This window comes from Wyeomyia smithii, chromosome 3 (assembly GCF_029784165.1).
Source record: "Wyeomyia smithii strain HCP4-BCI-WySm-NY-G18 chromosome 3, ASM2978416v1, whole genome shotgun sequence".
NCBI classification, from domain to species: Eukaryota; Metazoa; Arthropoda; class Insecta; order Diptera; family Culicidae; genus Wyeomyia; species Wyeomyia smithii.
In genome coordinates this window covers 110,020,592-110,044,486 of record NC_073696.1, presented here as the reverse complement: position 1 = coordinate 110,044,486, position 23,895 = coordinate 110,020,592, and the positions used below count along the sequence as shown (strand labels likewise).

The window sequence follows — 23,895 nt, the reverse complement described above, 5'->3', positions numbered from 1 at the left end:
GAATCAAAACCACCAGGCACTAATCATCGGTCATCTTTCAGGTCATCAAGGATTTGCAAACCAACAAGTGCAAGGGGTTCGGTTTCGTAACTATGACTAACTACGACGAGGCGGTTGTTGCTATTCAATCCTTGAATGGTTACACCCTCGGTAACCGGGTGCTACAGGTCAGCTTCAAGACCAACAAGTCCAAGAATGCGTAAGATGCTAGTCAACGGTTGCTGCTAGCGATGAGCAGATCCGACTGTTTTCAGTTTCGTTGAAGATATATGTTATCAACAAGTGTTTCAAGCGATAATTTCTTTTTGAACCAATCGACACTAAGTTATCTGAAGAAAAATGTCAGTATTCGTACTTAATGTGAAACGAGAAAAGCTTTAAAGCCTTTCGGTTTTATAAAGAGAGAATGCGAATGAGTTTAGCTAACTAAACCAGATCAAATGGAAAATTTTCCAAAGGTAGCGAACAAGAAAGCTAAAATTGTGACCCAACTTATGGCCAACGAATGTGTGATTGCAATACTTTGCAACAATGATTCCAAGATTTTTTAGCCCAAACCTAGAGACTTTCATTGGAAGCACTTTTCGGATTTTAAATCATGGGTATCGATCGGTATGCATAAGTGTTTAGAAAGTTTGTAGTTTATACATACAGTTTACAAAAAAAGAGCTTAGGAAATCTGAAACAACAGCAGTATAAAACTAATTCATTTATTGGATAGTGTGTTTTGTTTTTTTCGAATTTGCTTCTGGAATTTTATTTGTTGGCTTTCGGTTGGTATTCTCTTAATTTCAGTTACTTATGTGCTGTTATAGGACAACTTCAGTTAGTATGTTTTGTTAGGTTAACTGGTGAAATTAGTGTAGCGGATGTTTTATTTGACGTTTTAATGCATTTTGTTCTTCTGTCACATATGAGTTATTATTGTATTTGTTTGATTGTTATGGATAATAAAGTATCAAAATAGATGCAAAACATCAACAGTAGGGGAAGCGAGAAGAAATTATTCTATCTCAATACGATTAAGGGTATGAACGAAACCGATTGAATTCGATTCTAGTCAGCAAAAATAATTTATTAGTATTTGAATGTAAAGCGGTTGAAAAAAATTTTTTTACAGCTTTCATCGGTTTTTTTTTGTGTAACTGTAATCATACCTGCACTTTATCACACTATTATGATTATATATTTATTGGGTTTAATTTTTAAGTTTGAGGTATCGTTTGTTTTCCTCTTTTGCACTATTCGTTCAAAAAATTATAACGATCGAAAGAAATACACTATACAAAAGTTAAACATGTTGAGTTTCATTCTATTCTTCGTTATTTTTTTCCTTTTGTTTATGCAAAATTCTAATGGTTTTGTCGAAATTTGACTTATGGACAGATCCATAAACTATACCTTTCAAAAAAGGATTGAGACCCTTATGCCTAACGTACGTTGATTATGCGAGTCGAAATAAAATGATAAACATATTTGTGCAATTGATTGCTGACGTCATACCATGCCCCACTGTTTGCATTACTTCAAACGAATATCGCAGCAGGTACGAGGTAAAATCGATTAAAGCTTCGAAAAAGTCTTATGTTCAATGAAATTCGTCCATAAGTGGAAAAAGAGACTACAACATTAGAATGAACAACTTTTACAATTGAGATTTTTAGCATTGTTTGGAGAGTTTATTGAAAGTTTTTTTTTGGAAACGAAAATTTGCCATTTTCCCGTTATTTCATTTGAAATTTTTACAATTATTACACAACATTTGAAAACACAAAGAAAAAACTAACTAGCAGCCCAAGTATCGTTCGTGTGCATCACTGGCAAGCATTAGAAATCAACAACAGTAACAATAACACTTTCAGACAAGATAGAAATCACCAAAATCATAATAACATAGAGGTTGTGCTAGTTTACTAACCGTCGCGATGGCATTCGTGCTTGTGAAACAGGTAGGTTATGTGTCAAAAACTATACCAGACGTACATTCCACATCTAGAGCTAAGCCGAACGAAACAACTCCTGAGGAATACAGAACAAATAATTGCTTTGCGTTTCCTAGGACTTCCTGGTCACTTAAAAATTTTATCATATTCAGCTAGTACTTCGATTACTCTATGAGTACTACTATATAATGAATTGAATATTATATTTATCACTCCGAATCAACTGAACAAAAAAAATGATGAAGAAACCAAAGTCAGATATTTACATGCAGATAGAATATAACACGTTCAACATAACGTATATAATTACTTGTCCTTCTTAAAATATTATAAATTAATTTGGTGTTGTTCTGAGCAGTTGTATCATTATAAAACTTATCAACGTCTATTAACAAAACAAAACGAAAAATATTAACGTATTTAAATTTTTCCATAATTAGTAGCGAATCAAGTGAAGAGATGTGAAGGAATATACATTCTTAACCAGCTTTTGTTAAGTGAACATTCTTACAAGTATTAACCTAATTGCTAGACAAAATGAATCAAACGGTGCACTCTCCTACATTTATCGGATCGAATCTAGTCACACAGAGCAGAGCACTTCACCAGATCGAATAGTTTCTGTGTCAATTTGGTTCCATAATAATCGTCTGTTTATTTTCTTCGACCAGCAAGTAATTGAGTTTGAGAAGAACTTTAATAGGTAGAACCTTTGGACAAACAGGCTTAAATTACTCGTAAAGCATCCTTTTTCGTGTTTTCTAGATATCAAATAACAACTATAGTGAAAAATCGAAAGTGAATCAAACCAAAATGAGAAATCAACCGAGATTGTATAAAATGTGATCCCACCAAGATAAAATTAATACACTACAAGAACAAGAGAAGAAGTACTACAATTTATTAGGTAAATTACAATAAACAAAAAAAGACAAGTAAACGTTTTAGATCGTGAGCATTTAGATAAGGATAAAAGCGATATATTATAGAAAAGTGGAAATTAAAAACACGTTAACATTTTTGATATTGATAGACAATTGAACAAACTACTAGTACTCCTAGCAATCGAGTTTTATATTCCAAACACAAAAAAACACCTATGGATGCTGGAATCATAATCGATCGCTGGACTCCTAAATACAACCTAACAGATAGATATACGGAGCGTTCTAGCAATTAGGGAAGCAAAATTCGCAGCATTTCGAAAATATGACGTTGGATGTTTACGTGTTACTTAATTCAGGCGTTGCGTTATTTATGTCACAAACTGTATTATTCTGTACGCAATGAGCATCGGAGAGAGCCCATGCCGTTGGGTTATAATCGAAAAAAAAAAAAAAATTAGGCAAAACTAAATCTCATAAGATAGGTAAACAGCTAATGTGCTCAATCTCGGTCAATGCATACCGTATGTGTACATGTTTTATACGTTCCGTGTTGCATGTTTTTCATTGTCAAAGTAACTCTTTTCATTGGTTGTGTGAAGATGCCCGTCAAGCAATAAAGCATACTTATCGAATATTAACGTATGCATGATAAGAGGACCCAGTACCCATATACTATAGAGTATTGTTGATTCTTTAATTTCGTAACAGTTTTTTTTTTTGCTTTGAAGTGTCATGTTGAATGTCGAGTTTTTGCCGAAAAAAATTGGCTTGTTTTCCTGTTAGTGAATCTCAATTTTGATAATGAAACTCAATTTTGATCATCCATATTCAACAGTTATGTAACTTGCATAATATTTCATTAAACTAAGAAAGTTCATTTTTATACTCCAAATACCATTGATTTCAATTGTATCCAACAAATTAAATACGATTTTTATCATTTCACGTCACGGTGAAATTCTTTTTGACTTTGATAAAACCAAAACAGCACTGTATTTTAATAACTTCCATGACGTTCAATAGGGAACTAGTTATTTTGTTTTTTTTTTTTTTTTGATATCATACTCAACTATTGTTCCGCTTAATTGAATCGTATGCCTGTTTAAAGCCTACTTCCTTCACCATTCAACAGTTCGCATTGCAAATCACAACTAGATTCACCGCGCACGTTTTCTTTCCTGCCATTACACTAGTAAAAAAATCATCATACGGATTCGCACCAACTTGGCCAAGTACAACGCCAAGTATTCAATGAAATAGTGTGGGATTAAAAGATGATATTTTAGACATTATGGCATACTTTGACTATCCTTAATCGATCTGAACTTACTTCTGAAACATAAATATGTGATTTGTGGGTAACTCTTGGAAACATTTGTTATCCTGAAAAAATCATTTGAAATTCAACAGTTCTTCTCGCAAAGCCTATTAATTTATTTCCAAGATAGATACTGTAGAATGGGTGACATAAATCAGCTAAACAATCCCGATAAAATGTACTGAATAAAAAAATATGGATTTTACAACACTAGATAGGGTTTACATGTGCCCTAAAATAACTTTCACGATACGGGGCGATTTTCCTCAACCATTTGCGAAAGTGTGGTATCCAAGTCCCTGCTCTCATCTTCGCCGCTTTCTGAAACGATTATTTGTCTTTTTCTTCCTGGCAGCCGTTTTTCTACGATAGTGAACTTTTGGAGTCTAGTTGGCTGCTTTCATCGTTCTTCGTCTCGCCATTGCTTCTGCTACTTTGTTTATTTGTATCGGCTGTTGGTTTTATCTCGGCTTGCGTTTCGCCGTTTCGCCATTCCTGTGCAGAATATTCCAACATGTACTTTTTAGTGCAAAATTGCCAGTTTTGAAGTAGAATACTTCTCTCAGGAAGTTCGGCTATATAGGGATGTGAAATGAAAATCTAAAACCGAAAAAAGTGAAAAAATTTGTCCAATTTCAAATGCTAATAAATCAGTTAGTGTTCGATGGATTTCCTTCGTTCTTGTAGCAATAGATTGAAAAATCTTCTAAGATTCTTCCCAAAAGAAGATAATTGTATTTTTTTTATTCACACTATTGTACTATTGAAAATAGTCAAGTCTTGTCAAAATTCGACCTCTGATTGGTCGTTATATGATTGCTTCCCAAGTAAGAACGACAGAATCATATACCTTGCAATTGAAAACATGCTATTTGGCCTATATAAGAGCCTGTTTCAGGCGAAGCCGCTCATAATAGTTCTAGACAGCGACAACAGCAGTCGTCCTTCCTTAGCAGCAGCACTAGCCCTGTGGTTGGTCACCACGTCTCAGGAGCAGCGCGGTTCTTCTCAGCGTGTGTCGCCAAACTGCCATCATTCCCTCCGTGTTGGGGCAGCATGAAGATTGCCATCAGGAAATCCAATTTTGAAAATCAAAATGCCTTTTTCAAGGCAAATAAACAAGTCATTGAAAGTTAATAATTTTTGACAACGCAAGCAAGCATTCTCTGTTGGATCCTAGCAATTTAAATCTGTCGCACCCGTCTAATTTACTGAATATGAAATAGCTTCCACAGTGCATGTTGTCCGTGCATTTTAATTCCCCCACTGTTAGGGCAGCTCAAAGGTTGCGATCAGCAACCGATTTTGAACCGCAAAATGCCTTTTTCAAGGCAAATAAACAAGAAATGGAAGCTTAATAATTTTCAAATTCAGTTGTAGTTGTCTAATTTTTACTTTATCGAGTTAACCCCCACTGTTGGGGCAGCGCAAAGGCTGCGATCAGCATAACCGACTTGAATAACAAACTGCCCTGTTAGAACGCATTCACAAAAGCAGTTAGTTCGATTATGCAGAGCTAACATGAAGTCGATTCTTTCAAACAGCTTGAACAGAATTTCGTCGTCTCCCAGCTGCTCAGTTGCAACATGATGCAACACGAAATAGCGAGCAAATGAAATTGCTCACTGTTACAAACCGCAACACGATACGTGTGAAAATCGTTGCGTGTGTGAAAGCACCATCGGTGTTTATTCGCTGGGTACGAATATCATATGCGAATTGTGGAATAATTCGTCTGAAGAACATTAGAGAATGGAAAAACTGAACTCAAAGGCGTGGCCTATTTCGTAGTACCCTTCGGCTATAAAAGAGTGTTTCTGGGAAAACTAGCTACATTCATTAGTCGGAAGGTGAGCTGGATGGACCGTCCACAACGTTGACAGCAGATATCAGCACTCAGCAGTAACAGAGGATATCAGCGGGTTGCGCCTGTGGCTACCTTCAAATTAAACAAATTACTTGCCCTGTGGTTGGTCACCACGTCTCAGGCCTCTGCCAGGCTGACTTTCGTATGATAGCGGCGGTATTAGCGGTAGATGCATTTGCCAACACTTACTCCAGTAAAGCCGTGTCTAATTTTCAATGTGAAAACACCTTTCTATTGTGTTGGCCGTGCGCATTAGGCCTCTGCCAGGCTAAACGCGAAAAGCGGCGCGATCTGATTCGTCCGGCCGTAGGTTAATGTACAGCCGTAAGTAGAGCTGTGTAAAAGTATTCTACTTCAACCTTGCGGTCGTGGCTTTGCACACAACCCTCCTGTGATTTTTTTTCTGGTCGGTATATGAAACACGACTCAGAAAAGACTAAAAAATTACCAACTCAAATTTGATGTAGCTGGGAATTGGTTGATGCAAGCTCATTCGCAAGAGAACGCAATACCGAACTGTATCGCCTTGCCCAGGTTGAAATCTAGTATCATATTATCTCTGAGGATTTTTTCCATCTCTAGAAATTGGAGGCCGTATAGGGCATACTCGAAAATTAGCCAAGACGGACACTATTTTTGAAAGAGCGTCAATAGCTTCTACTATTCACACTCGACGAGGAAAAAAGCAGTGAATATCAGCAAAAAGGCACAACGAACAGCAATTTCGATCAACCAAAGGATATCGAATGTCAATTATTGTTCTCGAGGTCAAAAGAACTTCCTTTTCTTTTGGCTGGAAGACGAACACCAACCTATTTCTAGATACGTCCGATTGATCTGAAATCATTACTAAATTCCTTCTACATCAATGATATGAAGTTAATTGTAAAAAAGTTGAAACTAAAAATAAGACATCATCTCTTAAGAAGAACTTTGTCTTACATTTTTCCAACACCTGCAAGTTTTGGCAAAAATATTTAAAGTAAAAATAAACTTTGATATTTCTTTGCGAAAAAAAATCGGAAGTATTGTGTGCAAAACCATGACAGCAAGGTTGACGTTGATCTACATAAAACTGTTTGTGACATTGCTTGCAGTGTTTAGACGTATCAATAGCTCACAGACAATAGGATGGTATAGTGTAAAGTCGTATGTGCCGTGTGCCGTTTTTTTCGAAAGGTGGCTGGGAAATCTGCAAGCAGACACCTGAAATTAGGAGAGTGACGCTGGTGTAGTTACACTCCCACAGACACCCACCTACTCGGCCTATTCCGGACCTACTAAAACCTCTCCAGTCTCCAGTTATTTGTGCTTTTTGCTTTTTACTTTATAATCCCTAGCTAACTACCTGGAGACTGGTAATTAGCTACCACTGGCGTGTTGGTGGTTGACCCGCCACACGAGTTGCAGCTCCAGGACAATCAGAGAGGCGGCTGCACCAACCGCGCTCCAGATGTCCAGGTGGTCGCACATCGCTTCACCATGGTCCCACCCGACCGAACCGGATACCCCCGGAATAAGTTAGTGCGTTCATCTACCCTTTAGTTTGCCACGGTAACCCGATCAGAAGAGCATAACTAAAGAATTTCAAAGTTCTATCTACACGAGATACAAATAACATATTTTGACACGATTCACTATTTTCCAATATGTTTTAGATAACAAAAGTTAATCTGAAATAAATATGATAACAAATCCTGAAAGGAAGTTGTTCTGAACCAAATCTTCCAAATATTTCGTCTCTATCAAAAGCTGTTGTTTCTAACAATGGTTGTTATCAACTTGTTTGATATGCCATCTTATTTTGTTAGAAAGATGATGCGTTAGTAACAAAATTTGATACTAGTAGAATCATTTTTGTTATAATTTCTGTTATTTTCACACCTAACGGGATAAAAAAACACAACCTGTAAAGTGTTTGGCTTAACTAACCAACAGCTTCTGTTTCATTTTTGTTTTGCCTTTTTGATCGGGAACTGCTAGTACCTAGAGCTCTGAACCACACTGGTCCACAATACCTGAGTATGGACGAAACCACGCTGGCAAGAAGTTTTCGCTTGCTGCCATGCACCGCTGAGCTATTGGACATCATACGCGATAGTGCTGCAATTTCCGATGACGCCCTTCTGCAGGCATAGACGACGTGGCTCCCAAACGTGGGATTGTCGTCGACCATAACCCCCAAGAGCTTTAGAGATTGCTTCGAGGTGATAGTGTTGTCTTCGACTCTGTCACCGTCTGTTGCTCCGGTTGACGGTTGTTCACGGCCGTGACCACCGTCTCATCATGCGCTAGCTCCAGTTTCCTGGAGTGCATCCTTGCGTATACGGTGCGCGGCCGTCATCTCGACCTCCTCGATCGACTCGCCGTAGACCTCAAGCGTTATGTTCTCTGCAAAGCCGACAATCACACTACACGTGACTTGAGTTTCGACACACCGCCATACAGGACATTCCACAACACCGGGCCCAGGATAGAACCTTGCGGGACTCCTGCGGAGATTGGGATGCATTTTGATCCTCGATCGAGTTATAAACAAGTACTCGATTCTGGAAGTAATTTGCCAGAATCTTGTACAGCGACACAGGTACATGGATGCTCCTTAGCGCTATGAAGTCCCAACTGGCGCTATTGAATGCATTCTTCACGTCAAGCATGACAATTGCGCAATAGCGTATGCCCCTTCTCTTGCGCTGGAGTTCTACCTTCTTCTACTTGGTGACGGAGAGAACACCGTCCACCGTGGAACTGTTCTTCCGGAACCGAGCTGGTTACTTGCCAGACCGTTTACACCCTCCATGTACTTCATCAGTCTGATGAGGATAATCCTCTCAAGCATCTTGTTCGTTTTGTCCAGTAGGCCCATATGCCGAAGGGCCCCCGGCGGTTTCCCAGTACTCGGCAATAAGGTCAACCTCTGCCGTTTCCATCTCTCCGGGAATAGGCAGTCATCCAGACCTCTGCATGATTACTCGGAACAGCCCGGGGGCCGTATTTATCACCAGCCTGATTGCCAGGTTAGAAATTCCGTTCGGTTCCGGTGCCTTGCTCACCTTTAGGGAGTTGGCGATCACAATGAGTTCCTCTTTTGTAACCCTTATCTCTCTTTTGATCCCGAAACAGCTGTCGTCGCTCACGGATTGGGTGTTCGGCGGTTGGCCGACCATCTCTGGTCTATGTCTGAGATACTGGAATGTCGGACGTGGGACTCAACTACCGGAGGCCATACGCTCCAGCATCTTCTGGTCTTGACCATTACGATCCTGTAGGCGTCACTTCCACGGATACGTATTGGCACTTGCGCATAGCCTATCAGAGCAGGCTCTCTTGCTTGCTTCAATTGCAATGTTTCAATAAATGACGTTTCCCTTAAAACTTTTGGTATAATAACACAGTGCAACAAAAATTGACTTTTTTTCTGCCTTGGCTTCTATATATAATTTTTTTGTGTATTCTTATGCAAAACTGTATTTCCCCGAGTTTGAACATATTTCAACTTAAGGGGCAGCAATGGCGCCATTTTGAATTTTTGAGAAACCGGTAATTTTGGTGTTTTTTTCGACGCCATTTTGTTTTGAGGCCAAATATCAAAATTCTAACAGTTTGTCCACATATTAGCATCTTTTTACCCATCTTTTGAAAAAAAAAACAGATCTTAAATCGGACAAAAACTGAGCTCAAAACGGTGATTCTACGAAACCGGGTTTGGCATAGTTTGAGTATATTTTTCACAGAGCAAAATAATATCGTTTATTTTGAGCATTAATGGTAATTCGCTAATATCTTAAAGTGGTAGTCAAATTATATCTTATTTTGAGTAAAAAAGTCTCAGAAATCGAATGGTAGGTGTCTGATCTACGTAAAATGTCAGCAGATAAACCTATTTTAGTATTGTAGGGGAATTGGGGCAAAATCGACATTTTGCTGACATTTTACGTAGATCAGACACCTACCATTCGATTTCTGAGACTTATTTACTCAAAATAAGATATAATTTGACTACCACTTTAAGATATTAGCGAATTACCATTAATACTCAGAAATAATCGATATTATTTTGCTTTGTGAAATATACTAAAACTAAGCCAAAAACCGGTTTCGTAGAATCACCGTTTTGAGCTCAGTTTTTGTCCGATTTAAGATCTGTTTTTTTCAAAACATGGGTAAAAGGATGCTAATATGTGGACAAACTCTTAGAATTTTGATATTTGGCCACAAAACAAAATGGCGTCGAAAAAACCACAAAAACTACCGGTTTCTCAAAAATTCAAAACGGCGCCATTGTTGCCCCTTAAGTAGAAATATGTTCAAATTCAGGGAAATTTATTTTCGCATCAAACTTCATCAAAAAATCATACATAGTACCCAAGGCAAAAAAATTGTTGCACTGTGTAATTAGCATATCTTTTCAACTGCAAACTAGTGAACAAAACAACTAAAATAGAGTCACAAGCTCGATTTTTGTTCGTTATGTTTATGTTAGTTTCATGTTGTAAGTGGCTCCGCTCTTTTTTTCTAGTTATATCATTTTCCAAATTTTGCAATACGCAGAGAGATTTTATTCTATTGTAAAACGAACTAAACGAAACAGAAATCTCATTTTGTGTTGGCAAACAGAGGAACTGGATCGATGGAGCTTTCAGCCACGCAATAAAGTAACAAGTTGTATGGTGTTGCGGCCAGGAAAGAAATTTATCAATTTTTTCTCGGTGCTTGGTTGATGATCTTGTTGTAGTTGAAGTTGTAACTTATGGTAGTGTAAGGAAAGATGTTTTTCTCTGCCTCCCAGCTGTTTTCGAATTTATTTATTTATTTATTGATTTATTTATTCATTTCCATCCGACTATAGGGTCTACATGAAATATAAAATGATGGGGAAAAGCCAAAAATTGACATAAAAACCCCATAGCTTTCTGATGCTTGATTCTAACAACATACAGAACTTAGGTCTAAAACATACGAGTCTAATTATAAACAGTAATGCTATTAGAGGGAAAGTCATTATTTGTTCACAACAAATAAATCGTAGTCAAGATATTAAAATATTCATCATAATTATAGACATAACATTCAAAATTGCTAGATGAATATTTACTGTCAATACGGCTCTTAAAGCATTTTACGTCGGAGCACATTAGCTCTCTCTCCAAATTCAAAGAGATGAGAGTATTCATTGAATATTGCGCTCATCGAATGTAGAGTTGAGTTTTGAAGATACTCAGTTCTTGCTAGTGGACGACGGAGGAAACCGGCTAGAGATCTCGAACGCCTGGCTTGGTCACTTATGCTAAGCTTCCAAGCTTTCCAACAAAGAACTGCAATCAATCTCAGACGAAAAGAGCTTGGCAGCGAAAACGGCTTTCAAAAACTTCCGTCTTCTTTCGAACGTTGTAATACACAGCAATTGGCAGCGAGCTTCATATGGAGGTAGATCAAGTGGGTTGAGCCATCGTAGATTGCTGAGGGCGTCAAACAAACTTGTGTAGGATGCTTTCAATTCTGCGAATATAAATTGCATGATACGGTGACCAAATGACGGCAGAAGACTCCAAGTGTGACCGTACTAACGCAAAATATAGCGATTGAAGGCATAGCGGTTCGTCGAACTCCTGGGCGATTTTAAAAAAGAATCCGAGTTATCGATTCGCTTTATCTATTACAAACTGCTGATGTGGTCGGAAAGAAAGTTCAGAGTCGAGATAAACACCAAGATCTTTTACGACTTCTACAGACTCGAACGTATGGCTAGCGATCGTGTAATCAAAGCGGAAGGCTTCGCGGCTCGATTTATGATGAAACGAGATTGTTATACGTTTTTCGATACTAAGGGTCATTCAATTGATATTACACCTCGCAGCAAAATGGTCCATGTAAGACTGTAGAGTGTCACAATCAGCCAAACTAGTCACTTTGGTAAAGAGTTTAAAGTCATTCACGTAAACAAGCTTGCAATTTCCGGTGAAAAGGTGCGTCGCATCGTTGAAAAATAAAATAAACAGGGTTGACCCGAGATTGCTGCCTTGAGTAGTTGGTAAACTCCTGAGATAGAGACGAGCCAACTTTTACTTGTAAAGTTCTTTGTTTTAGGTACGACGCCAACCAGCCACAGGGGCGAGCAGGAAATCCTAGTTGCTTAAACTTCTTGAGAGCTATATCGTGGTCGATTCGATCAAAAGCAGCCTTCAAATCGGTGTAAATTGCATCTACTTGATTACGTCTGGAAGTCTGGATATCCCGTCAAAACACAGAGATGTAAACTCCATGAGATTTGTGTCAACTGATCTGCCAAGCATAAATCCATGTTGCCGTGTAGAAATGCATCTGCGACAGTTAAATATGATACCATTGCTAACTATTATCTCAAGCACTTTAGAGCCAGCACAAAAAGACGTTATCCCTCGATAGTTTTCAACTAACTGCTTCTTACCCTTTTTGAATACCGGGAACATCATCGATTTTTTCCATTCATAGGGAAGCTGAGCTTGCTGCATCGAAAGGTTTAGAATTTTCAAGAAAGGGACTTTAATCTCCTGCATGCACCTTTTTATGAAATTAAGTGGAACACCATGTGGTCCAGGCGAGAATGCAGTTTGCGGATAGCTTTTAATAACATATCTTCGGAAATTTGGAATGTGTCCAAATCGACCACATCGGTGGGCACATTGTCGAGGCATTTAGGATCAATTTCTGCGCAGTTAGGAGCGTTAAAGACACTAGCAAAATGATCAGCAAACAGTTCACATTTTTCCGCATTAGAAGAAGCCATCACGTTGTCTTTGTAAATTGTCACAGGCAACCTATTCTCTTTATGCTTTAATCTTACAAACGACCGAAATTTGGCTGGGTACTGACAAGGGTAGCTGCTGTTGAACATCGCTTTCGTGGTGGGATTTCGATTCCGAGTGTACTTTCGAAGAGTTGCAGCACGGATTCCCTTCAAGGATCGAAGTTGAGCATTACCCCATATAGACTTCGGTGGGGGCTGAAAACGCGGAGTAAATCTATACAAAGCGGCTCGAACAATCGAGTTGAACTGAAGTACAGCTTCACCTACATTGTTGCAACCGATGACGGGCTCCCAGTCAACAGTTTGGAAGTAATCACTAAGTGCTGAATAATCGGTTTTCTTAAAATTCAATGCTGTCGTGTCCACATCTTCTATTAGCGGTAAAGGCGAATTTACGTTCACATCAGACACCAGAGCAGGATGGTTTACATCCAATCGTACTAGAGGTTCGTCGGCGCTAGCCGAAAGTGTATGGCTCGCCCCGTCATTAATATACACCAGGTCCAAGTACCGTCTGTTAATGTTAATGACTGGGTTCACTTGCAGTAAGTTGCATCTTGTGGTACCATCAAGGAGTATTCTTGAACCGTCGTTTCGTTCCGACCACGACGTGACGTCTTGAAGTAGTGCTCGAAACGTCAACATACATAAAACCGTAACGTGAAGGTTTTTAAGCGATTTTGGGCTGGTTTTAGTCACCAGCTAGTATGACGAATTGTCTTTGCACCAACAATTGGTCGCGAAGTTTGTGTATAACGAACAGAGAAGCTTAAGTTTCGACAGCAAAGTGTGGCGCCAAGGCTTCGTTTTGCTCTGTATTTTCATAAATAATCGAAATTTACTCAACTTTAATTCAAAACAACTCAAAAACAAAATAATTCAGCTTTGGTTTTTTAATTGGAAATATCAACTAGAATCATCTAGTATCATTGAATTACTATTATTCTTCAAAATGCTCAAATCCAAAAAAAACACTAAAACTGGACCTTCAAAAAATAGTTTTATTACAATTTTCTTCATTGAACTTTATATCAAAAGTGGTTTCGTGTTTGTTTTGGTGGAGATCACAGTAAACCAACCGAACCATTTTGTTCGAATCCATTGTCTTTAGCTGTATTTATTTCCCATAAAAAATTTATTCAAAACGGCGCAATACAATTTAATGTTTAACGGAGCCAATGTTGTAATTCTCGTTTTCTAAGGTATTTATAAACTACGGCAACTATTTAATCCTCGCTGCTAACTACGAGCTTTCTTTAAACTGTATGTTAATTTTTCTACTGCAGCAAAGCCAACAAATGCGCAATTGCGACCTCTTGTGAAGGCTCGCCACAATACACTTATGATGTTTCCCTTTTTCTCCTTCTAAATTTGATCGAATTTCAAATCCCCGAGCACCTAGTTGATGATATCGATTCAATTGGTTGCTACACTGGCAATCCTATTAGCGACTGTTCGACAAGCAATATGACACTTGCGTTTTGTGATTATCGTAAGGTATGCTTTCGGATTTTCTCGTTCGTTCTTTTGTTTATCGATTTTGTTACTTCATATTGTTCCCCAGAGATAGTCGAACCACGAGAAGAAAATTAAAGACCAGAAAAAGCGTAAGCTAGGGAAAGGAAATTAAGAGTTACCAATATTGAGATGCCACTATCATACAACGATATATTGAAGAATTTTATATATTGTGTAACAAAACCCGTAGTAAACTTTGATATAAATATACCTATTCCCACGATATTGATTGCATGTAAGACTTACAAAGTAAAACACTGTTATGATTGCTACTTGGTGTTCAAGGTACATATTACTTACTAGTCAACGATCGTACCGGTGATCGCAATATATTAACGGCCAAAACAAACAATAGTGGAAGCAGCCGAATAAAAAAATGCACACCATGCAATCATTTCACATATAGAGAAGCTAATGCTGTTAACCAAAGCTCGTGATTTTTAACACTATTCGTAATCGAAAGTTAATAAATACTTTTTTCATAGCTTTTGCCTATTATAACAGTAAGGATGCATCATGATTATATTACCCTAGATAAATCTTCCAGTTCAGTCTTGTTCTATTACGATTAGAGCAATCTCTAGTGACATTTTAGCAAATCAAAATCAACTGCGCATGGTTAATTACTTTCGCATCTAAGTAGAGTGACGAGATTCTGTAGACAGACATAGCATCATTTTTCCTACTAATCCATCAACACGTATAAGCGAATAAAAAAAACATCGTACCATAGATTTCATTCTAGTTTAATCTCTTATTGCAGAGTTAAAGCAACTACTTGTATTAGTCCGTATTCAAATATAATTGTGAACTTTTAAAATAAACAAAAACTAATCCGTAAGTGAAGACAAAAACGATATTAAGTGTATATTTTTCAGTGTAACTTTGACATTTATGATTATTCCTATCGAAATATTAAATCGAAATATATCAAACAAACTAGAGAATGGAGGAAGACTATCAACAATGGTTACCGGCTAGTCGTACAATTTCCAAATATATAGTTTGTAGAGGATATCAACGTCAACAAAGTTATGATTATTGGTGTGAAAAAATTCATCTGTCAAATCGCCTGACAACCAATTGCTGGCTAAAAAAAAATATTAGCTCTATGCCGTTTGCGTTCTTCAATAAGTAATAACTGTTGATTCAATTTTAAACAAGTGTGTAGTTCGAATATAAGTTTTGTTGTAAAACTTCTTCCACTTCATTCAAAATTACTAAAACATAAGTTGTACCAGATGTAGCTGATTAGATCAAAGTTCAGAAATATATAATAGGAACAACAAAGAATGTTATAAACACCAACATACGAGACAAGATTGAACCATTATAGGGATAAACATTTACACAGCACACTTACTAAAAACTATTATGAAATGTCGCAAATATTTACAGAACACAATCCAGTTAAGAAACCAAGCAATGAAAAGAAAAATATTGGTTCCTCGCCACTAACAAGAGCGATCGCGAACGCTTTTGATTTATTTGATTTAAATATTTCTGAAAAAAAAGCCAGTCCATCGGCATCTCTGCGACCTAGCGTGAGAACGTGAAGGTAGGTAAATTTAGTAATCAAGAATGCCAAAAAATACGAGTAGTTAAAAGTGGAGAGTAAACAAAAAACAGCGACGATCCGCTGGGTATCGATCGATTGACAACTGAATTGAAGCGAAAAATCTCATACGTTTTTGAGGTTACGAACAGCGTCATGCTGTGTTTTGTAAATCTTACAATCGATGTCTTTAATGTTGTTTTAGACCTGAGTCACCCGAATATTACTCAATGAACGTTTCTTCTGGCGGTTTGAATTTTATGAAACGTTTTAAATTATGAAGTTGTGAACCATAATTTTCAAATCAGTTGTCCTTTATCGGTACTCGTATTGCACCAAACCCAACGAGAGTTAGAACAAAGCCAAATAATCGTGTAAGTCATACAATTCTTATATGCGATAGAAAGTAAAATGCGTACGATATAATTTGCTATCGAATAAATCAGCAACAAGAATAAGTCAGATACAGACTGATATCGCTCAATACCACATACATATATAACCGCTAGTTCTGAAAAGTAGGCCTGGTTCGTGAAGGGATAGCGTGGAAAACAAAAAACTACACATATATAGTCACAAAATGATAAACACAAATCAATATAGACAGAAAAAAAGAGTTATTACTAATATATAGAATATATTAAAAATGATTCCTGCCAAATGTGATAAAGAAAATCATTAGTAAAAATTTTAACACGCAATGAAAGGGTAAACCCTTGGATTGAGAATCATGCGTAATGAGATTGACAAACATACATACAAATGCACTAATTCGTAAGACTTTTCTACGAGCGTTTTATAAGAAGGATTGCAAAATCTACAAACATGAAAACAAGTTATCTATAACTGAAATTTGACGTGGTACTAATAGCTGTCACAGCGAATAAGCAAAAAAAGGAGGAAAGGATGAACCTTAACCATTTTAACTGAACTGAAAGAAATGAAAGTCGACGCTTTTAGAAAGATAAGCAGAATGTGAGGATCGATTAAATCGATTTAATGAGGTGAGGATATATCGAATCAACCCTGGAGAGACGAATAACGTTAAAACTAATATAAATCAAACCGACGAGACAAAAGTGAAACCCAAAAGCAATGGCATAAGTAGACAAAGAAATACATTTCACTATTACATACTACCGATTATACTACAAAATGGGCCAACGTAACGAAGACAAACACAGTAGGAATAACCGCTCGCTTACGGAAGAAGTTTACTGTAAAAAACAAGGAACGAGTTAGCGGTAAGGGAATATGTCACGAAATAGTAAACGCTTACAGAACGAGGAGAAGGTGGAAAAAATGCATACCTCGTGCATGATGTTATACGTTCAGAAATATCTAATTTGAAATAAATTTAAGGTCGATGGGTTGATATTTTAATTATCATTGGAAGGTTATAATTTTGTGTATTGATCGTAAATATTGTCCTCAACAAAAAATATAACATCTATTCAAAAGTTTTTCACGTCCCAATGCCGATACAATCGGGAGCGAATCGTTAAGGAAAAAATATGTGCTTGTATGTACCTGAAACAGAGTACAAAACACAGTAATAAAATCGTTGCACTGTTTTCCGACTAATTTCAAAGTTTCCAATTGTATCGAATCGGTCGATGATCCTATTAAAATGAAAATCGTTTCGGAGAGCTTAAATTCATATAGTTCAGCATTAGCTTAGTACAGTACAGTTTTTGGATAATGAACACGATATAATAACACCTGGACACAAATTTCATTTTTGCATCACATATCCGACAAAATTTACGAGCAATATTTAGAAAATTTCTCTACGTATTGTGTTTCTAGAATAACAACCTCCTTTTTTAATTCGTAGGCTTCGTTAATAATTTGCTTGAAAATATTAATTGAACAGTTGATTGCATCAACCATAATTGATATAAGTTGCAAAAACGTAACACTATGTTAATTGTTGTTCAGCTAACAAATGGTGCTGATCCGAATCAAGTCTAAATGAGAGCAGCTTCACTTCGCTCGTAAGTAACGTAAACACGAGAATAAATAAATGAGATGAAACAAAACGTAAAAAACACTTAACGAATCAATTTAATAACCAGCGAATTTCTACATGTTTTATTGTGTTTCTGTGAACAGTAAACTTATAAATCGATATATTTTATTGCATTGATATCCGGATTATGATTATATTGATACACATTCCTACTGTAATAAAAACTGAAAGGAAGAATAAAACACCATGAAAACTTAAAAACTCATTGCAGTTTGCCTTCCCAGCGGTTAATGGAAAACATAGAAATTTCCTCAGGGGGAGGAGGGGCTCAGTTGCGCTCGTAGGTAATTTAATTATTTGCCGTCCGCCGGGCACGTGAGCCACAGCAAAAGCCTATTACTCATCAATAGATATAGGCGCTGTTGGCTGTGTGTGTTGTCCCGATGGGTAGCTTATTCGGGAACTGGACGGTTTCATTTGACTTTTTTCTTCTTTTTTGTTGGCTCTTTAGGGAAAATGTATCGGTAGTCTAGTGCAGGTGTACTTTTTGTCTTTCTGGTGAGGTTGTCATTGCCCCATCAATGAAGCATGCTTGCGGTTAAAACGATAATGGTTGATACTGCCGTTGAACTGGAAAATTTGCAAGTTTGGAAAAAATAAACAGTCTGCAAATAATTATGTTTGATCAAAAGCTTATAAAAGCTTGACAACTTTCTTGAAACATTTTGCTTGGTGTTTGAATGAAATTATACTGAAAAGCTTTTGGAGAATACATCTGTAAGAATATCTATTGAGTGTATCCTAAAATTGATTGGAAGGTTAAACTTATCCTATTTTAACAGCCTAGATATTTTTCAACATTCCACGGATTAATCAAGTACTCCATAAGGAAGCAAGGTGGGTCCGTTATCCTCTACTACTACTTCTTTCACTCATTTACTTTTACTCATTTACTTTTCGGAATAAACGTACTTACGCTCTAACTTCAACTGTGTACATAATGAATCTGTTTAAGGGGGTCACCTTATCAGTTGAAGGAGGTTTTTGGTTGAAAAGCGACACGGAGAAATGATTTTTTGCATTCATTTAAAGGTAAATGGACATAAGAAAAAAAAGGTTAAAGAAAAAGAAACAAAATGGCGTACTTGATAACATTTCGTACAGCGTTATTTTTAAAGATTCGTTTTTCTAATGTTGCATACAAAAATAATAAAGAAACCCCTTTTAGAAGTCACTGATAAGGAGATTTCTTCAATTGCGAGCGGTACAAAACTTTTGTAGTGTTAAAAAATATAGCGTCATTTTATAAACTTTACTTTTTGTGATAATTAACATACAGTGACGGACAAAACAATAGGACCACTTGGACATGTTTTCTTGCATCAATCAAATAACTCAGTTAAAGAATCTCGTAACCAGTACAGTATGTGTTAATAATTGATGGATAATAGCACTACAAATCGGTGCTATTAAATAAGTAAAAGTGTTACTATTTCAGTTTAACAAAAACAAAAACAACTTTTATTGGTTCAATTTATGTGACAAAATAATGGGACCATTTTGTAAAATAAAAGTTTTGGAATGATTCAAGTCAAAATTCTTGATCGAATGTTAATATTTTGTTGTATATTCCTTATTTCTGATAACATCCTGAACTCTCTTCGGCATAGTATCGACCAATGCTTGACATGTACCAATGGGTATTAGGGTGGGACAAAAAATAAATGTTAGCTCCCATGCACTTTTCGGGTTACTTATGGGTCCCATAACAACTGTGTAACTTTTCAGATCGATCGGTGAAACGCTCGATTTGCGCCCGATTTTTAAAGTTTCCATACGATTTTATATGGGAAAATTCCCTTTTAAAAACTTATTCTCTAGAAATTCCCAGTTAGGTCCTAAAAATATATCGATACATGATATTTGTAGGAAATTTTCCTGGAAAAAACTCTTTTGAAGACCGTAAGGCGCTACGATGCTTGTAGAAACAGCTGTTCACCCCAAACTAATTGAATGTCTGACAGACGGCTCACAATTGAAATTTTCCAGCAACACTGCTACAGCATGCTGCTATTGCAGACTTGCTTAAGTATGAGAAATAATTTCGCGTGGAATTAATTTTCAAAGTGTGATTTTTGCTCATAGTATCTTTGGGGAAGCCTCCAAGATAAATTTAAGCGATATCATTTCTCATCACATGGTTGAATTTGCAACAGCAGCATGCTGCAGCAGTATTGCTAGTAAAATTCAATGGTGAGCCGTCCGTCAGACATTCAATCAGTTTGGGGTGAATAGCTGTTTCTACAAGCATCGTAGCGCCTTACGGTCTTCAGAAGAGTTTTTTCCAGGAAAATTTCCTACAAATATCATGTATTGATATATTTTTAGGACCCAACTGGGAGTTTATAGAGAATAAGTTTTGAAAAAGTGAATTTTCCCATATAAAATCGTATGGAAACTTTAAAAATCGGGCGCAAATCGGGCGTTCCACCGATCGATCTGAAAAATTACACAGTTGTTATAGGATTAATAAGGAACACGAAAAGTGCATGGGAGCGAAAAAATAACACCATCGCTTTTCCCCATATAACCGTGTCCCAGTCCAATGGGTATGGCATTCCAAGCCTTTTGCACTTTTGACCACAGTTCTTCTTTGTTTCGTGATTTTGACGGGCCAATCGACTTCTTAACAATCGACCACAAATTTTCGATTGGGTTTAAATCCGGGGATTGAGCCACGAGATACCACGAGAAGCATCCCCAAACCATTATGTTTCCACCTCCATGCTTGAATGTTTTAGTGGTGTTTTTTTTTTTTTTTTTTTTTAAAGGTGGCGGGGAAATCTGCAAACAGACACCTGAGAAGAGAACTCAGGGTGTGGGGATGAGACTAGGGGAGAGATGCTGGGGTAGTTACACTCGCCCAGACACCTACTGATCCCTGTCCCGACCCACTAAAACCCCTCCAGTCTCCAGCCCAGGTCTTCCCGGAACGACGGTTAAGTATTACGTCGGGGAGTGGCTTTTGTGCGTGATGCACCCTCTTTACTCTTATAACCTCCTAGCTAACTACCTGGAGACTGGTAATTAGCTACCACTGGCGTGTTGGTGGTTGACCCGCCACACACGTTGCAGCTCCAGAACAATCTGAGAGGCGGCCGCACAGACCGCGTTCCAGATGTCCGGGTCGTCGCACATCCTCCGGACTAGATTGTCCGGAGTAGTGCCAGGCCCGCTCACAGCCATCATGTTGCTCCTCGCTCTTGCGAAACGGGGGCATACGAAGAAGACATGCTCAGCAGTCTCCTCCTCCTCCACGTACTCGGGACACATGGGGGACACCGCGTGTCCGAACCTGTGCAGATATTGCCTGAAACAACCATGGCCTGACAGGATTTGTGTCAGGTGGAAGTTCACTTCACCATGTCGTCTCCCGACCCAGCCGGATATCTCCGGTATGAGTCGGTGCGTCCATCTGCCCTTTGTGGAGTTGGACCATTCCCGCTGCCAGCGGAGCATCGAGAATGACCTTCTGGTACCTCGTATGCCCCTTGTGTCACGTTGGTCGAAACACTCTCTGTCCTCCTTGATGGCGATGCTGATAGGCATCATGCCGGACAAGACACAGATTGCATCGTATGACACCGTACGATACGCACTCGCAACTCTCAGGCACATGAGCCTGTAGGTACTTTCCAGTTTACCACGGTAACTGTTAGTACCTAGCGCTCTGGACCACACTGGCCCACCATACCTAAGTATGGACGAAACCACGCTGGCAAGAAGTCTTCGCTTGCTGCCATAAACCGCTGAGCTATTGGACATCATACGAGATAGTGCTGCAATAGCCGATGAGGCCCTCTTACAGGCATAGTCGACGTGACTCCCGAACGTGAGCTTGTCGTCCACCATAACCCCCAAGAGCTTCAGGGATCGCTTCGAGGTGATGGTGCAGTCTCCGACTCTGACCACCGCCTGTTGCTCCGATTTACGGTTGTTCACAACCGTGACCTCCGTCTTATGATGCGCGAGCTCCAGTTTCCTGGAGCGCATCCAGTCCTCGACCTTGCGTATACAGTGCGCGGCCGTCAACTCGACCTCCTCGATAGACTCGCCGTAAACCTCCAGCGTTATGTCGTCTGCAAAGCCGACGATCACAACCCCTACAGGGAACTTGAGTTTCAACACTCCGTCATACATGACATTCCACAACACCGGGCCCAGGATAGAACTTTGCGGAACTCCTGCGGTAATTGGGACGCACTTCTGACCCTCCTCCGTGTCGTCAACAAGTACTCGATTCTGGAAATAATTTTCCAGAATCTTGTACAGCGACACCGGTACATGGATGCTCCTGAGCGCGAGCGCTATGGAGTCCCAACTGGCACTATTGAACGCATTCTTCACGTCGAGCGTGACGATTGCGCAGTAGCGTATTCCCCTTCTCTTGCGCTGGATTGCTACCTCCGCCGTCTTGATGACGGAAGAGATTGCGTCCAGCGTGGACCTGCCCTTCCGGAAGCCGAACTGGTTACTTGCCAGACCGTGTACACCCTCCGTGTACCTCACCAGTCTGTTGAGAATGATCCTCTCAAGCACCTTGCCCGCGGTGTCCAGCAGGCAGATAGGCCTATATGCCGATGGGTCCCCTGGCGGTTTCCCAGCCTTCGGCAATAAGACCAGTCTCTGCCGCTTCCACCTGTCCGGAAAGAGACAGTCATCCAGGCACCTCTGCATGACTGCCCTGAACAGCCAGGGGGCCGTTTTTATCGCCAGCCTGATCGCCAGGTTAGGGATACCATCCGGTCCCGGTGCCTTGCTCACCTTTAGGGATTTGGCGATCACGATGAGTTCCTCATTCGTAACCCTTGCCTCCTCCCCTGCCTCGACACGGCTGTCGTCGCTCACGGATTGGATGCTCGGCAGATTGGCCGACCATCTCTGGTCTATGTCTGAGATACTGGAACGTCGGACGTGAGACTCGACTGCCGGAGGCCAAGGACTTGGCTCGTGGCGTGGAAAGAGTCCCTCGATGATACGCTCCAGCATCGCTGGTGATCGCTCTGCAGGCGCCAGCGCGCCTTTAGTCTTGGCCATTACGATCCTGTAGGCGTCACCCCACGGATTTGTATTGGCACTCGCACATAGCCTATCGAAGCAGGCCCTCTTGCTGGCCTTTATCGCACTCTTTAGCATCGATCTTGCCGAACTGAATGCTGCGCGGCGCTCTGTCCTCTCTTCTTCGTTTCGCGCACGCTGCATCCTCCGTCTTGCACGGAGGCACGCACTGCGAAGGTCGGCTATCGCGTCCGTCCACCAGTAAACCGGTGGCTTTCCATTCCTAGGTTGGCGAGTCCTAGGCATGGTGGCGTCGCACGCCCGCGATAGCATAGCAACTAGTTGGTCAGCAGTCGGGCGGAGCCAACTGCCCCCCTCGCGCTCCCTTCTCATTGCCTCTTCGAATACCTCGGCATCAAAGTGCGATGTCTTCCACCCGCGAACGGTCGGAGTGTTGGCTCTACCCGTCGCTTGCCGCCTCTCGTTGTTGTCTACACTATAACAGACCGCCTGGTGATCGCTATTAGTGTAGCCATCGTCTACCCTCCAGTTCTTGATCAGTCCTGGGCTGGAGAACGTCACGTCGATGATCGACTCCGCACCATTTCTGCTAAATGTACTTTTGTTCCCAACGTTGGCCAGATCTAGGTTGAGCTTTGCAAAAGCCCCCAACAGGATCTGGCCCCTCTGGTTCGTGAAGCGACTTCCCCACTCAACAGCCCAAGCGTTGAAGTCGCCCGCCACCACCAACGGCGTTAGGCCCGTTAGCTCCATGGATAGGAGGTCGACCATCTGGGTGAACCTTTCGGTAGACCAACGTGGCGGAGCATAGCAACTGCAGTAGAACACTCCGTTTACCTTAGCAACTACGTACCCTTCTTCTGAGGTTGAGACAACCTCCTGAACCGGGAACTTGCTCGTCGTACATATGGCCGCCAAACTGGACTTATCCGCAACCCAATTACCGTTTCCGGGAGGGATGCGGTAGGG

General features: G+C 39.6%; 1 protein-coding gene across 7 annotated transcripts in view; it reads left to right on the top strand.

Moving 5' to 3' along the window:
• The window catches only part of LOC129726550 (ELAV-like protein 3), an 81,879-nt gene extending 63,771 nt beyond the window's left edge, over positions 1–18,108 (top strand). For all 7 annotated transcript variants that reach the window (XM_055683397.1, XM_055683396.1, XM_055683395.1 and 4 more), the window contains one exon: positions 42–18,108. In XM_055683397.1, the coding sequence (XP_055539372.1) occupies positions 42–203 (162 nt within the window). In that variant the 3' untranslated portion in view covers positions 204–18,108. The remainder of the gene's footprint in view (positions 1–41) is intronic.
• Positions 18,109–23,895: the final 5,787 nt, after the last annotated feature.